The sequence below is a fragment of the Solanum verrucosum genome, unplaced genomic scaffold (genome assembly GCF_900185275.1).
Source record: "Solanum verrucosum unplaced genomic scaffold, falcon-dt-bn FXZP01000274.1, whole genome shotgun sequence".
In the NCBI taxonomy this organism is placed as follows: domain Eukaryota; kingdom Viridiplantae; phylum Streptophyta; class Magnoliopsida; order Solanales; family Solanaceae; genus Solanum; species Solanum verrucosum.
The window spans coordinates 671,280-685,917 of NW_026020258.1; the positions used below are offsets into that span (position 1 = coordinate 671,280).

Sequence of the window (14,638 nt, forward strand, 5' to 3'; positions counted from 1 at the left end):
GAGGCCCCTTGAAGTTATTTGTATATTACATTTTAGATATCTTAGTTTAAACTTGTACTTATTGAACATTTTAAATTTTAGAAATTTATACCTATTAGATATAAAATGATAATCAATTGATTTTTTTTTTTGTGTATCTATAAAGCAAATACATAGCAGTTGTACTAATGAAACAATGATGTGGCAATTGAATCCAACTCTTTTAGAAACTCTATGTAAAGAATTCAAAAAAATAATCTTTTTTTAATTAACACCTCCCCCCCCCCCCCCCCACACTTTCGTCTTCTTCTTTGTGTTGGGACCAACCGCGCAAACAACTTGTTTAAGATCTAATTTGTTTGCACTTAATGGAGGTCTGAGTCTGAACAAACATTACGTTATTAAGTGTGTTTGTTTTTTCTACTTAAAAATCTCTCAATGACTCTGAAAGGGTCTGAATAAATCAGATCTCTGAAAGAGTCTTATTCTTATTCAGACTCTTTTAAAGACACTTATTTTCGAGGAAAAAATGTGTTACATATTTTTTTTCTTAAAAAATAAATTCAAGTCTCTCTCATTCTCCAACTTAATTAGTTATTCAAATTATTTCCTTTAAACTTTTAATTTTTGTTCTTCCTGCTTATTTGTCAAGAATTGTTAAAATTTATTGTAAAAAATTTATTTGATTAAAGTACAAAACAACTTCATAAATATGTGTTATTGTAATCGATCGGACGCCTTTAAAAATTTGTTTAAAATCATTTTAATGTATCAAGTTCATTATTTGTTTTAGAGAAAAGTACATGGCAAACACATTATAGAACATAGAGATGCTTCACTTATTTATTTAAGATTAGTTTGTGTTGAATTTTTATTCTTCAAGAAAAGATGTGTGCATTTTTTTTCTAACAATTATTTTTAATATTATAATTTATACATGTAGTTCATATAATTGCATTTTATTTTTATTAAACTTAAAATATTTATTTATAATTCAAATATATTAAAATTTATCAAAGAATGACCTTTTTTCAAATACTTTTTTAATGTAATATTTATCTACTATTTTATTTGAATTGTAATATTTATTATGTTTACACACACACACACACATATATATATAAATATAATCCATTCAGTGTTCTGATCTACAAATCATTCAGATGTGCATTCAAATTTAGACGTTTTAATCTTAATAAAAGCGAACGAGGCTATAAGTGAATTATGCAAACAACTTGCCACGACCCAAGACTACCCCTAGATGTGACATGGTCCTTAGAATTCCCAGAGCCTCTAAGCTTAACCACATAGCATAGCATGATACTAAGATGATAACGTAACTGAAATAACATGAAAGTGGAATATAATCTCAAATGACAATCTCAACATAAATGGAAAATTAAGTACAATGACCATAATGTAGAAAAAAATACTATGTCTGATAGAAAACCTCTAGTACATAATAAGTGGTTAGGACAAGTCCTAGCTTACTAGAGCAAATCTGCAAACTGACAGTCTGAAATGAACATGAAAGAACTTATATGTGTGGCAAGGTTCCCGAATGATGAGGACTCACCAAAAGTTGTGCTAGGCATGAGAGATGTATGTGGATAGTACTCATAATGTACTGAACCACCCTTCACCCGACGGAGGAGAGTAAAATTGATTCACAGCATGAGAAAAGATACATGAACATAACATAAACATGATAAGTATGAAAACATGATAATGCAATGATCAAGTAAGCATGACATGAAAATTGATAATCTGGTTTTGAATAACATAGTACAAGGTCAATGTAGTATTCTGAAAAAGTCATAATCATAACACAAGTAGAAACCATAATCTTGTGTGGGAGATACCATTAACCGACATAAACTTGTAAGTTATAACATGGAATTAAGTGTACTACCCTCACACCGAGAAGAGAGTATCTTACTTGACAAGGTAAAGAACATAATCATGAGCTTAAGTGGATCCACTAGCTAATGTCTATTTGAGACAATCCTACGAGGGCATATAATTTTGGGACCTAAGTAATCGCCACTAGTCCAACTCGGTGCTAAGTAAACTCCCATAAAAACATGCATAAACATATCATATTTATATTCATAATTTTGTGAAATGGTAAGAATCTAGTAACACAAATCATTCTTAAAAATCTCATAGTCATAAGAATAGCTCCGTTAAAAAATCATGATTTCATAACATATTCATAAGAGACACCTAATCGAGAGCATTTAAATCATGATAATCTTTCATAATGAGAGTACTTCAATCGGAAACAACCTAATTTTATAAAAACAGGTTGATACTTTATTTGAAAGCATCCTTGATTCATAAACTCTTCAAATCATAATAAACATATATCATCATAGCTTGGATTCAAATCAAAATTACCCGCATGACATGAGTTCATGAAAATATCATTAAAAATATTGAATTATGATCAAATCATGCATAATAAGATCAATCATGATAAATAAAATTATAATCAATTGAGTCCATAAGAAAATCATGAAACCCTAGAATTGGGTAAAAATTATAAAAAGAGAATTTGAGATTTTTTTGGGACTCAATGGGTGAAGATGAATCCATTGATAAATTTCCCACATACCTTGATGAAACCCTAGATTGAAATCTTTAAAGGAGACTTGAAGTTTTGATCCTTGGAGATGAGGAATCCTTGTCTTGGGGAAAAAGACTTGAGAGAGACTTTGGGTTTTGAGAGAATGTGAGTGAATGGGGAGGAGTTAGGGTCTTAGAAATGGTTATAGTCTTAGAAATAAGTTGAAGATGACATAGTATATGAATTAAAAGAGTAGAAAAAGACTCAAATAGCCTAGATAAAATAAATGTTGGATAGGTCTACATACACCATGTACGGTCCGTACAATGTTCCACGTAATCCAAGTGACTGGAACTAACTCTCTAATGAAGAACGACGAGCTAACTTCCAAGGTTCATCCTTTCTTATACGACCCATACAACACCCTCGCTTACTAAGTCTTGAACTTAGGCTCCATCTTAAGGCCTCAAACCAGGAATGCCAAGTACGGATCATGCTCCCTTTTACGAGTTGTACTAGCCAGTTGTATACCCACTTACTAGAAACACCAACTTTTGGAATGGTAAAAATGAAAACCAATCCACAAGACTTATTTTAGTGCACGACCCGACATTCCCTTTGTATTTTCTAATTACTAGATTTTTGACTTTCTGAAGGACAAGTCTATGAGGCCAACTACGACTCTTGTTCCTAACCATTGGTTGTACTGGTGACTCGTAAAACATCATCTAGGAGTTGACATTTTTTAGAAATTTCAAAGCATATACAATGATTGGGTTTCACAATTCGTGGTTTGATGTACGTCTCTTACATGCCACTCGAGAAACCTTGCACCAATAGTTTTCTGCAACTTTTAAATTTCCTTGCTAACTGTTACACTTTCGAAGTGTTACAATATCTTCCCCTTGGAAACATTTATCCTTGAATGGGACTCAACTAAACATGAATAAAGTAGGGAAGGGAAGAATGCATAAAACCAATGAGTAATCAACCCCAAGCTAAAACATGAAGTTTAAAACTGATTTCATGAACATGCATACAAATGGAAACATGAGAATAGCTAAAACGCATGAATTTAAAAGAGTACATAAGAAGGACTAATACCTCAAACTGAAACTGAAGCTGAGGGAAAGATAAGGTGGTACTTGGACATCAAATCGTCTTCTACCTCCCAAATAGCAACCTTAACATCATCTATGAGTGAAAGTGTATGCTTCCTAGCATAATGAATGGGTGTCATTGATTTTGACATTTGAGTGTGTGTAAAGTCGAATCGCGGGATAGTTCTTGAATGAAAGATGAAATTGTGTCCAACTGTAAGTCCACAATGGAGTTAATGGGTCGTATACACCACTACGAACCGTTATACCTATCGTGGACCACACTTAGAAACCATCTCCTGCACGTACCAATTACGGAAGCTTGTACAGATCGTATAACCTCCCGTATAAAAAATAAAAATCATATATTAAAACCAAAAAGGTTTTATGTGTCTTTGTAGACTAAGTGACATTTCCCCATGATAGATTGAGTGGCGACAATCTTAAGGGAAATTGTCACTATTGTATACTTGCACAAGAGAAGTTTGAGTAGACGTTAGTGTAGTTATTTACAATGTACCCAAGTTCTAACTCTTTTGTTTTACAGGTACTATAACACCTCAAAAATCTGAACTAAGAATGACCAAGAGAGAAGGGCAAACCACGGAGGAGTCCATGGGTTGTGAAGAGGACCACGACTCGTTACCCTGCTCGTGGTTGTGCACCCAACAAAAGGTGAAAAACCACAAATCACTAGACAGTTCGAGGAGCTCCACACGGGCTGTGAAGTGGTACATGAATGGGACTCTGAACCACCATGGCTACTATGAAGGACCATAAACCACTAGACATTTCGTGGAACTTCACACGGGCCATGGAGTGGCCCGTGAAAAGAGGCGCAGGTATCCCAAGCCTCTGTGAAGAACCACAGTCACCTAAAAAAACTGTGGAGCTTCACACGAGCCAAGAAGTGGCTCGTGAAAAAGGGTTTACTGACTATGAGGTTTGGGTCAACTTCAAACTATTATATCTTTCAGCACAAAATGAATTAGGTGGCCCATGACCTGTCAAATTAAAGATCTTGGAAATCTCCTTTCCAACGCCATTGAGTTTGCCTAATTCCGAGCTGGGAGTAAAAAGTTATGCTTGTTTTAGTAAAGCCCTATCGGTCAGGGCAAGAACCCCGACCCACTAGACGGGCCGTAATGCTCTAGATGACCCGTCTAGCCTCTCTTAAAGTCATTTCATTGAGTGGGCACTTAAACAACATTGTTTGGTGCTTAAACTACGCCGTTTTACTTAGTCTAAGCCTAATAATCTAGTTAGAAACTACCTCAAAACCTCATTCTCCTAAAATCATTCAACTTAGAAAGAAAAGAAGAGAAAGAGGCGACTGTTTCTCCCAAGAACAAAAAATCCAAAGGATTTCTTCATAGTTTTCATCACCAGGTATGTGGGATTTCACTAGTGGGTTCCTTTCACCCATTAGGTCCCTAGGATTAAGCTGGTTCTTCAATTTCTCATAAATTGTTCAGACCTAGGGTTCCCAAAACCTTGGAGATTCATTGTGATTTTAGCTGTTATAGTTTCCACAATCTAAATGACATGTTTCTTGGAAAGTTTGCATAGTCCCATGTATAGAACTCAGAACGCTAGCTTATATTAATTATCAGTACTTCATGAATTATACTTGCTAGGCAGATCAGTCAGAAAATCATGCTTGAGAATTCGAATGCCATATTTTTCAGTATATTTATGTTGCATTCTCAGATAGCATTTCAGTATTTTGAGCTACTCAATATTTCATTTGTATTTTAGCTATGCATATTCAGTTGGGAGTCGACTTAGCACCTAGTTGGACTAGGGTTCAGCGTACCCTCAAAGTCCTAGAACTACCTGCCAACGTAGGTTCATAAGTCCCCTCTGATGGGCATTAATTTTTATGATAACGCCACAGTCATGCCTTTATATCCCTGTAAAGGTATATTGAGTCCTTCGAGATGAAAAAATTCAAGAAACTTATTTTCTTCCAAGAAATAGATTCAGAATTAAGGTAAGGAATGATAAATATGAAAATAAGAGCTTTCTTTCGTAAAAATTGTGAAAAATGTAGACTAATCTGTAGGAGGGGGCGCATTATAGTAATTTGTTCCAATCCGAGACATAAACAAAGACAGGGCTAATCAGACTTGCCAGTATACATCGGACTCCACGTTTAGCACGCATGGTTTATGTCGGTTAATAGTAGCTCCTATAGTGGTACTCTTATTTCATTGACCATGTTATCAACATTTACTTCAGTATTCAGTTCCACATGTTATCTTCATGATTAGAACCTGGTCATTGCATCTAGCTTAGTTTTCAGTTATACTTTAGTACAATCTTCTTCCATGTCAGTCTATATTGTTCAATTTAGATTGTTCAGCTTAGTATCTATATCATGCATGCTCAGTACATTCAAAGTACTAACACATACTTTTGCGCTTTATGTTTGTATGATGTAGGTTCAGGTGCTCAGCATCCAGATTACACTTAGTTTGACCTCCAGCCCATACTCAACAATTTCAGTGGTAAGTCCTAATAGTTCAAGGACATTTCTTTATGCTTTTGGTTAAGTTAGCTTACTATCAGTCTTTTAGTACTTTTAGAGTTAGCTGGGGACTTGTCCTAGAAGCTCATCTGTATTAGAGGCTTACATACATAGAGTCTATATTCAGCTGTTTTAGGTTGTTCCCGATTGATATTCAATTATATTCTCACTTGAAGTTTTTTTAGTTTTTGATTCACTTTACAGTTATGCTTCTGCTTTATTAGTTGTATTTCAATATGCTTGTGATATGCCAAAATCAAGGTTAGCTTGGGGTCACTTGTGATCCTAGGTCCCATGTTGCGTCTAGGGAGTAGCCTCGGGGATGACAAACTTGGTATCATAGCATCAATTTCAAGAGTCCTAGAGGTTTGAAAGTCGCACTAAGTAGAGTCTCTTTAATGAGTGTGAAGCACGCCACACCTGTGAGGGGGAGGCTATTAGGTGTTCTAAGAAAATTTCACTTATTTTCCTATTCCTATCATGCATGAAGTGTGATTCAACTTCTCCTTTCGAATCCATCGTTATGGGTTTATACTATGCCTCATCGCAAAGCTAACACACAGAATGCTAACATGATTCCTCCAGTGCCAAACCGTGTGGTTACGAATGCAGAGTTTCGAAATGCGATCCAGTTATTGGCTTAGACCGTAACCAATCAGAACAATCAGCAGGCCCCAGATCCTGCAAACCCTACTGGTGGATCAATTGTAGCCAGGGTTCGAGACTTTATTCGTATGAATCCACCAAATTTTCTAGGGTCAAAGGTTGGTAAGGACCCATAAAACTTCATTGATGAGGTCAAGAAGATTCTTGAGGTAATGCAAGTGGCTGGTATTGATAGTGCTGATCTAGCATACTATCAACTTAAGGATATGGCTCATATCTAGTTCACGTAGTAGAAAGACAACAGGGGTGTGGATGGAGCTTCTGTGATATGTGACTGTTTTACTGGAGCTTTTTTTGAACATGTTCTTCCCGAGAGAGTTGAGGGAGGCTAAGGCCCAGGTGTTTATGAACTTGAGGCAAGGTTTGATATTAGTCCAAGAACTTGAGGCAAGGTTTGATATTAGTCCAAGAATACAGGCTGAAGTTCACTCAGCTCTCCAAGTATGCTTCATATATGGTTGCGGATCTGAGATTACAAATAAGCAATTTCTTTTTTGAAGTATCCAATCTGGTAAAAATCGAGTGCATGAATGTTATGCTATTATGGGATAAGGATATCTAATGACCCATGCTCAACAGGTTGTTGGAGATAAGCTCAAGGAAATGTCCAAGGATAACAAAAAGGCTAGAATATGCAACTATGTATACTCTCAGCATGGGTCGGGTGGTGGAAATCGCTCATAATTTCAGTAGAGGTCTACAGCCCCAACGCCTTCATCAGCTAGCGCTCCAACTCCCAGGTTTCAACAGGATGAGAAAGGAAGGGCATCATGCTCTAAGTCTCAAGGGAGTGCTTCGGGTAACAGGACTATTCCATCATGCCCAAAGTGTGGTAAGAACCATCCGGGTGAGTGTATTTCTAGCAACGAAGGGAGTCTGAACGATTGCTCTTCTGCCAGGCAATGACAAGGAGGTAACGTTAACAGGGATCAGTCTACAACTTCAGCCGCGCCAATAGGGTGCCTTGTTTGGTACATGTGGTGGTCAGTTCCAGAATAGGTTGTATGCTCTTCAGGCTTGCCATAACCAGATAGATTCTCCAAATGTGATCACTGGTACGTTGCAAGTATTCCATTTCGATGTTTATGCATTGTTAGATCCAAGGACTACACTGTCTTTTGTAACTCCATATATAGCAATAAACTTTGGTGTCAGTCCAAAAACTATAACTAGATGGGTATATAGAAATTTCCCTATCACAATTTCTCAGAAAGTCACCTCAGCAAACCTTGTAGAGTTAGTAATGGTGGATTTCGATATCATTCTAGGCATGTATTGGCTACATTCTTGTTATGCCTTAGTCGATTGTAGAACTAGGATCGTTCAGTTTTAGTTTCCAAACAAGCTAGTCGATGAATGGAAGGGTAGTAACTCAATGCCTATGGGTTGATTTATCTCTTACCTTAAAGGCTAGGAAAATGATTTCCAAAGGGTATATCTATCATCTTGTTCAGGTTAATGATTCAAACTTCGAAATCCAAACTCTTGAGTCAGTCCCAAATCTGAATGAGTTTCTAGAAGTGTTACTAGAAGATCTTCCCAGTGTTCCCCCGAAAGGGAAATCAACTTCGAAATAGATCTCCTTCCAGATACGCAGCCTATTTCGATTCCTCCTTATAGAATGGCTCCAACCGAGCTTAAGAAATTGAAAGAACAATTGAAAGACCTTATAGATAAGGGATTTGTCATACCTATCATCTCTCCATAGGGTACTCCAGTGTTGTTCATGCGTAAGAAAGACGATTCTCTTAGGTAGTGCATGGACTATCATTAGTTGAACAAAGTCACAATCAAGAATAAGTATCCATCCCCAGGATTGATGACTTGTTCAACCAACTTCAAGGTGCTAGTTGTTTTTCTAAAAAAGATATCAAATCTGGCTATCATCAACATAGAGTCAGAGATAGTGACATCACGAAGACAACCCTTAGGACTCGGTCTGATCACTATGAATTTGTAGGTGTGTCTTTTGGCTCACGAATGCTCTGCAACTTTTATGGACTTAATGAACAGGGTGTTCAAACAGTATTTGGACTTGTTCGTCGTCATCTTTATTGATGATATCCTCATTTATTCTCAGAGTGAGGAAGAGTGTGTGTTTGATTTGAGAGTTGTTCTGCAAACCCTCCAAGATCGCCAACTATTTTCTAAGTTCAACAAATATGAATTGTGGTTACAGCCGGTCGCTTTCCTTGGTCATGTGGTATCCAATGAAGGGATTCGAGTGGATTCTCATAAATTTGAGGCAGTACAACACTGTACCAGTCCATCTCTCTAACAAATATCATGAGTTTCTTGGGTTTGGCAGGTTACTACATAAGGTTTGTTGAAGGATTTTCATCCATAGCTTCCCCATTAACCAAGTGGACTTAGAAGAAGGTTAAGTTTCAATGGTCAGTTGAGTATGAGAAAAACTTCTTAGAACCAAAGACTAGGTTGACTACAACTCCAATCTTGACTCTACCAGATGGTTCAGACGGTTATGTTATTTATTGTGATGCATCCAGGGTAGGCCTAGGTTGTAGGTTTATATAACAAGGTAAGGTCATAACTTATGCTTTTAGACATCATAAGTTCAATGAGAAGAACTACCTGACTCATGACCTCGAGCTTGCAGCCGTAGTGTTTGCCCTAAAGATTTGGAGACACTACTTGTATGGTGTTCATGTTGATGTGTTCATAGATCATAAGAGCCTCCCGTATGTGTTCACACAGAAATAGTTGAATCTTCGTCAGAGGAGATGACTTGAATTCCTCAAAGACTATGACATGAATGTGCTCTACCTTCCGGGTAGGGCCAATGTAGTAGCTGACGCCCTTAACAGACTATCCATGGGCAGTGTGGCACATGTTGAGGAAGAAAAGAAGGAATTATCCAAAGATGTTCACCATCTTGATCGCTTAGGAGTTTGCCTTTTGTACTCGTCAGATGGTGGTGTGATAGTTAAGAACATGTCAGAATCTTTATTGGTATCGGAGGTTAAGGAGAAACAAGACAGTGATCCCATACTGCTTCAGTTAAAAGGTGTAGTTCATCAATAGAGAGTTAAGGTGTTCTCCCAAGGGGGAAATGGTGTGCTTCGTTACTAGGATCGCTTATATGTTTAAAATGTGGGTGAGTTGAGGCACCTGATCCTTACAAAATCCCATAATTCCAAATATTATACTCATCCAGGTGCCACTAAGATGTACTGTAGTCTACGAGAAGTCTATTGGTGGAACAACATGAAAATAGACATTGCAGATTTTTTGGCTAAGTGTCCTAACTGTCAAAAGGTTAAAGTAGAATATCAGAAACCAGGAAGTGTGACTAAGGAGATTAGCATTCCTACGTGGAAGTGGGAAGTGATAAAGATGGATTTTATTACGGGTATACCTCGTACTCACGGACAACATGACTCCATTTGGTGGATAGAGTCACTAAGTCAGCTCACTTCTTGGCAGTCAAGACTATAGATTCAACGGAGGATAACACAAGACTCTACATCAATGAGTTAGTCCGGTTGCGTGGGGTTCCCTTGTCTATCATCTCAGATAAGGGTCCTCAGTTTACCTCTCATTTCTAGAAATTATTACATAAAGGTCTTGGTACTCAAGTAAATCTCAGTACAACATTTCATCCGCAGCCGGATGGTAAGGTAGAGTGTACCATTCAGACCTTAGAGGACATGCTGAGAGCTTGCGTGGTCGATTTCAATTGTTGTTGGAATGATCACTTCATCCAATACTAAGCGTCAATGATCGTTAAGTAGTTATATAACCTAACTAAGTGAGTTGGGGTCGAGTCCCAGGGGAGTGGTACGTATTTGAGAATCAATAGGAAATTATGAATATGCTCAAGTCAATTATAGCTAAAAACATTTACGAGTAAAAGCATGGTTCAAGTTAGGGGTGACATAAGTGTCAAATATCAGGGGGATTTGGTTTCAACTATCATCTACAACAACAAATAACACGAAAATAGCAAGTATATAGACGGGTTCTTGGGACGTGATTGGATTATGGGCTAAGGTAGACAATTGGGTGATTGCAATTAATAGTGAATAGCTGTAAATTAGTGAATAAGCTAGACTTTAGTGGGGATAAATTTTCTCTCGAACAATTTACCCCGAATCAAATTAATTTCTCTCGAACACCAATAAGCAACAATTAAGAACAACCTACGCTTTAGTCCATTTACTCTCTCAAGCTGAATGTGTGGAAAAAGGTTTACGGTTCACTCTCTCGAGTTGAACCCATGACAACCCAATACCCACAGACCATCAAATCAGTAATCTTGATTTTTAAAACCTCTCTCTTGAGCAAGCCAAAAACACGAAGGTAGAGTTGCATTTGCAATTTCAACCCTTTTAGATTAAGCCATAATTACTGAATGAAATCACTTTTAAACTACATTTTGCACTATCAATTAACAATACCCAGCAGCTAAATCAATCCATAATCACATATCACACCCCATGAATTGGGGTTTTAGCTAGACATCATCAAAAGGTAAAAATCGTTACCAAATTGTGTTTCCATCAACTGGGTAAGATTGATATTGTCTTTACAAAGGTCTAAGATGAAGAATCTTCAACACCCACTTCTAATTTCTTAGAAATGGAAATCTTCAAATCTTCAAAGCTAAGGAAATATTGTCTCTAAACTCAGTTCTAAGCTCTCAAACTTGAAAACTGAATAATAATGAAAACTATTGAATGTTAGATACTAAACTAAGAATTTAAAAAAATGTATTTATAGTTGCAAAAAATGTGCTGTGAAGGACCATTCGGCGCAATAAGTCGGGATCGCCGATCCACTCGGCTATCCCCCCTTTGGTCAATTCCATTGCCTTTTTGCTTTGGTCTTCAACATCTTCAGGTTTTGTACTTTAGGCGATATGGCAATGCATCGCGGAACCGTTCGACGACTAACCGACTACTCCTTTCTATCACCGACTTGATTTTCTCCTTCAGGGATCGGCACACTGGAATATTAGGTGAGACAATGGCCATTCGGCGACTCGCCCAATGGATTAGGGGATCCTCTGGCTTTCTTTTCTTCGTTCTTTCAGCTGCCTTGTTCCTTTTTGCTCATTAGTGTCAATACTTTGTTCCTTAATCCAAATACCTGAAAATCAAGGATTTACATTAGTTATTGGCACAAAATATTCATTTGAAGACACTAAATCTATTAAAATGAAATGAGTCCAAGTCGTGGACTCATCAACACCTCCAATTTAAACTTTTGCTTGTCCTCAAGTAAAACTCAAGTTCAGCAGTTTGAAATGGATGTCTCAAACAGTGCTACACAAGACTCAATCATGAATGCACACAAGAAGACTCAACTTACTCATGCAAATATCAATTGTGCACTCAAAGATTCAAGTTGTGACTTACCATTATCAAAGAATCTCAAGCTCACAATACTTGCTTTAAATGCAAGTTCAAGCTCAACAAAGGTAATCAAATGCCCTCACACAAAGAATGATTCCATATTCACACACAATGGTTCACAATTTTAAAGCTCCGGAATCAAATGCAACGCTCATATTCACAAAGATGAACACAGTGCATGACTTCACCTATAGGTTTGCCCGAATTTTCTAATCAACCCTTGTTTCAGCTCACTCAAGATCAGAAAGGTCTTTTCAAGGCTTGTAACGAGGCTGAGTGCAAATGTATGGTCATTTAGGCTCAATGGCTATAATCCTCATGACATGTGGTGTGAACAACACTTTATTTCCTTTTCTTCATCATTCTCATTCGTGCTCAAAAGTCACCCCATTATTCATCTTCCATGGATTGCTTGGACACCCCATTTTCTTTGCACTTTTCACAACTTTATTCCACAATTTTTTCATTCTTTTTCTTTTTCATTCTTTTCTTCTTTTTATTTTTTTTTATATGGAAGGGTTTCATTTTTCTCAAAACCATGGGTCAAAGGGGACTTTTTTGCACTTCTTGATTTACCTTTTCTTTTCACCACACCCCCAACTTAGGCTTTTGGCCTAATTTGGCTATTCAAACAAACTACAAATCATGAGGATTATGGGTAATAGGTCAAGAAAGGTCACAATTTTATCAAGTTTCTTCCAACAAAAGGCTAAGGCTCAAAGGGTGTTCAAACGGGGTTCACACACTCACAAGGTAGGCCACAAAAGAGGTATGATGTCATATTATTTTACACTCTTCAAAGTTGCCGATCATATCAAGAGATTGCATCACTTAATCAACCGGACCAACGGGGCAAATTCTAGGTGTCATTATACATGGTTCATGGTAAGCTCATCACACAAGGCATAGACACCAATGTCAAACAAGACTCCACACTTTCGCTAGTGTGCAATGTTCATCACAAGAGACTCAATTCGATACTTGGCTAGTCACAATGAGATGCAAAAAGTTCACATATTGTCTATGCAACTTCATTTGGCCTTATCGTAGCCGCACATTCACTTTTGTTCTATTATGAGCACTATTCAAGTCATTGGTATTGATCAAGATCGATACTCAAATTTTCAAGAGACAACCACATTCAAACACAAACATGAGGTGGCACAATTTTTTTGGAAGGGTCCAAAAATAATTTACAATTAAAAGCAAGGAGCCACAAGCTCAATCATCCACAAAAATAGTGTAACACACAATTATAGCTCAAAATCATATACACAAAACAAGAGAGTCACAAAAGGTGGGCCTCACCCCACCACAAATAAAATCATTTGTCCTCAAATGCAAGCAAAAATTTCAAAAAGTCAAAATAAAGTAAGACAGAGAGGGAGGTAAAGAAGGGATCCTGTCTACTCCGTCACTCCATCTGTCTAGGCATCATTGCCCGGTGCATCAATCTGGACTTGGGCATCAGTGCTCGAAGTCACCTCATAAGGACCTGATCCACTAGAAGATACCATGGACGTCTCTGTCAGCGATTCCTGGATCACTGACTACACAATTGTCTCCTCAAGATCTGGAAAATCTCCGTATATGATCTCTTCCCGTATCTCTATCTGCTCCTCATTGATCTCTGCATCTGACTCATCAACTGCTACATCATCCCTATGCAAGTCTTTGGTGGTAGCCGGAGGAATCTCTGAATTCTCAGGAGCGTCCAAATTATCTGCAGCCTCTAGTAATGAAGTGAAGTCAGTAGACTTTAGATAGTCTATGTCCTTCCTCAAATTTGCTACTTTGGCTTTCAAAGCCGTCACCTTGGAGGTCTCCCTCTGCTTGCTCTCACAAGCCTCTACTCTCGTGGTGAGAGTGTCAATAGAAGTCTGGAGGGGGGTCAGTGCAGCCAAAATAGCAGCGTCAATCATTCATGGGTCTCAAGTCGGGTCACCCTCACGTCAGTTAAATGGGCCAGATGCCCCATATTTGGGAGCATAGCCTGAGTGATCCTGGTGGGCTGGGCATAGGTAGTAGTACTCGGGGCCTGTGAAAATGAAGAAGGTGCAGATGTACATGAAGGCCCAGAGGCTGGAGTAGGAAAAGATGCCTCTGCAGGTATCAAATCAATATCTACCTTCGAGGATGTATCCACCGAAGCTGCCCTCCTCCTATCAGCCTCCTCTCATGTGTACTCGGCCTTAATATGCCAGATGTCATTGGAGGAGGAAGGTGCCACCTTAATGTCTCTCGTATCGTCCCGGGGTACTCCGGCACGCCGACACAACAACGTCATCAGGACCAGGAATGGCAAGGAGGTCTGCCTCTGCTTGTCCTTCATGGAAAGGAGGTCTTGTCACGCCTCAGATCTGATTAAGACGGACAGGCACCCGATGTCTAAATGTCCCGGGAGAACCAACTTAAAACC

The 14,638-nt window shown here is 38.1% G+C and overlaps 1 protein-coding gene across 1 annotated transcript; it reads right to left on the reverse strand.

Annotated features, from left to right (window-relative positions):
* Window positions 1-13,769: 13,769 nt before the first annotated feature.
* On the reverse strand, window positions 13,770-14,141 carry LOC125833327 (uncharacterized). The gene has a single exon (XM_049512469.1). It carries the CDS (start codon window positions 14,139-14,141, stop codon window positions 13,770-13,772), a length of 372 nt encoding a protein of 123 aa, XP_049368426.1.
* Between the last annotated feature and the right edge of the window lie 497 nt (window positions 14,142-14,638).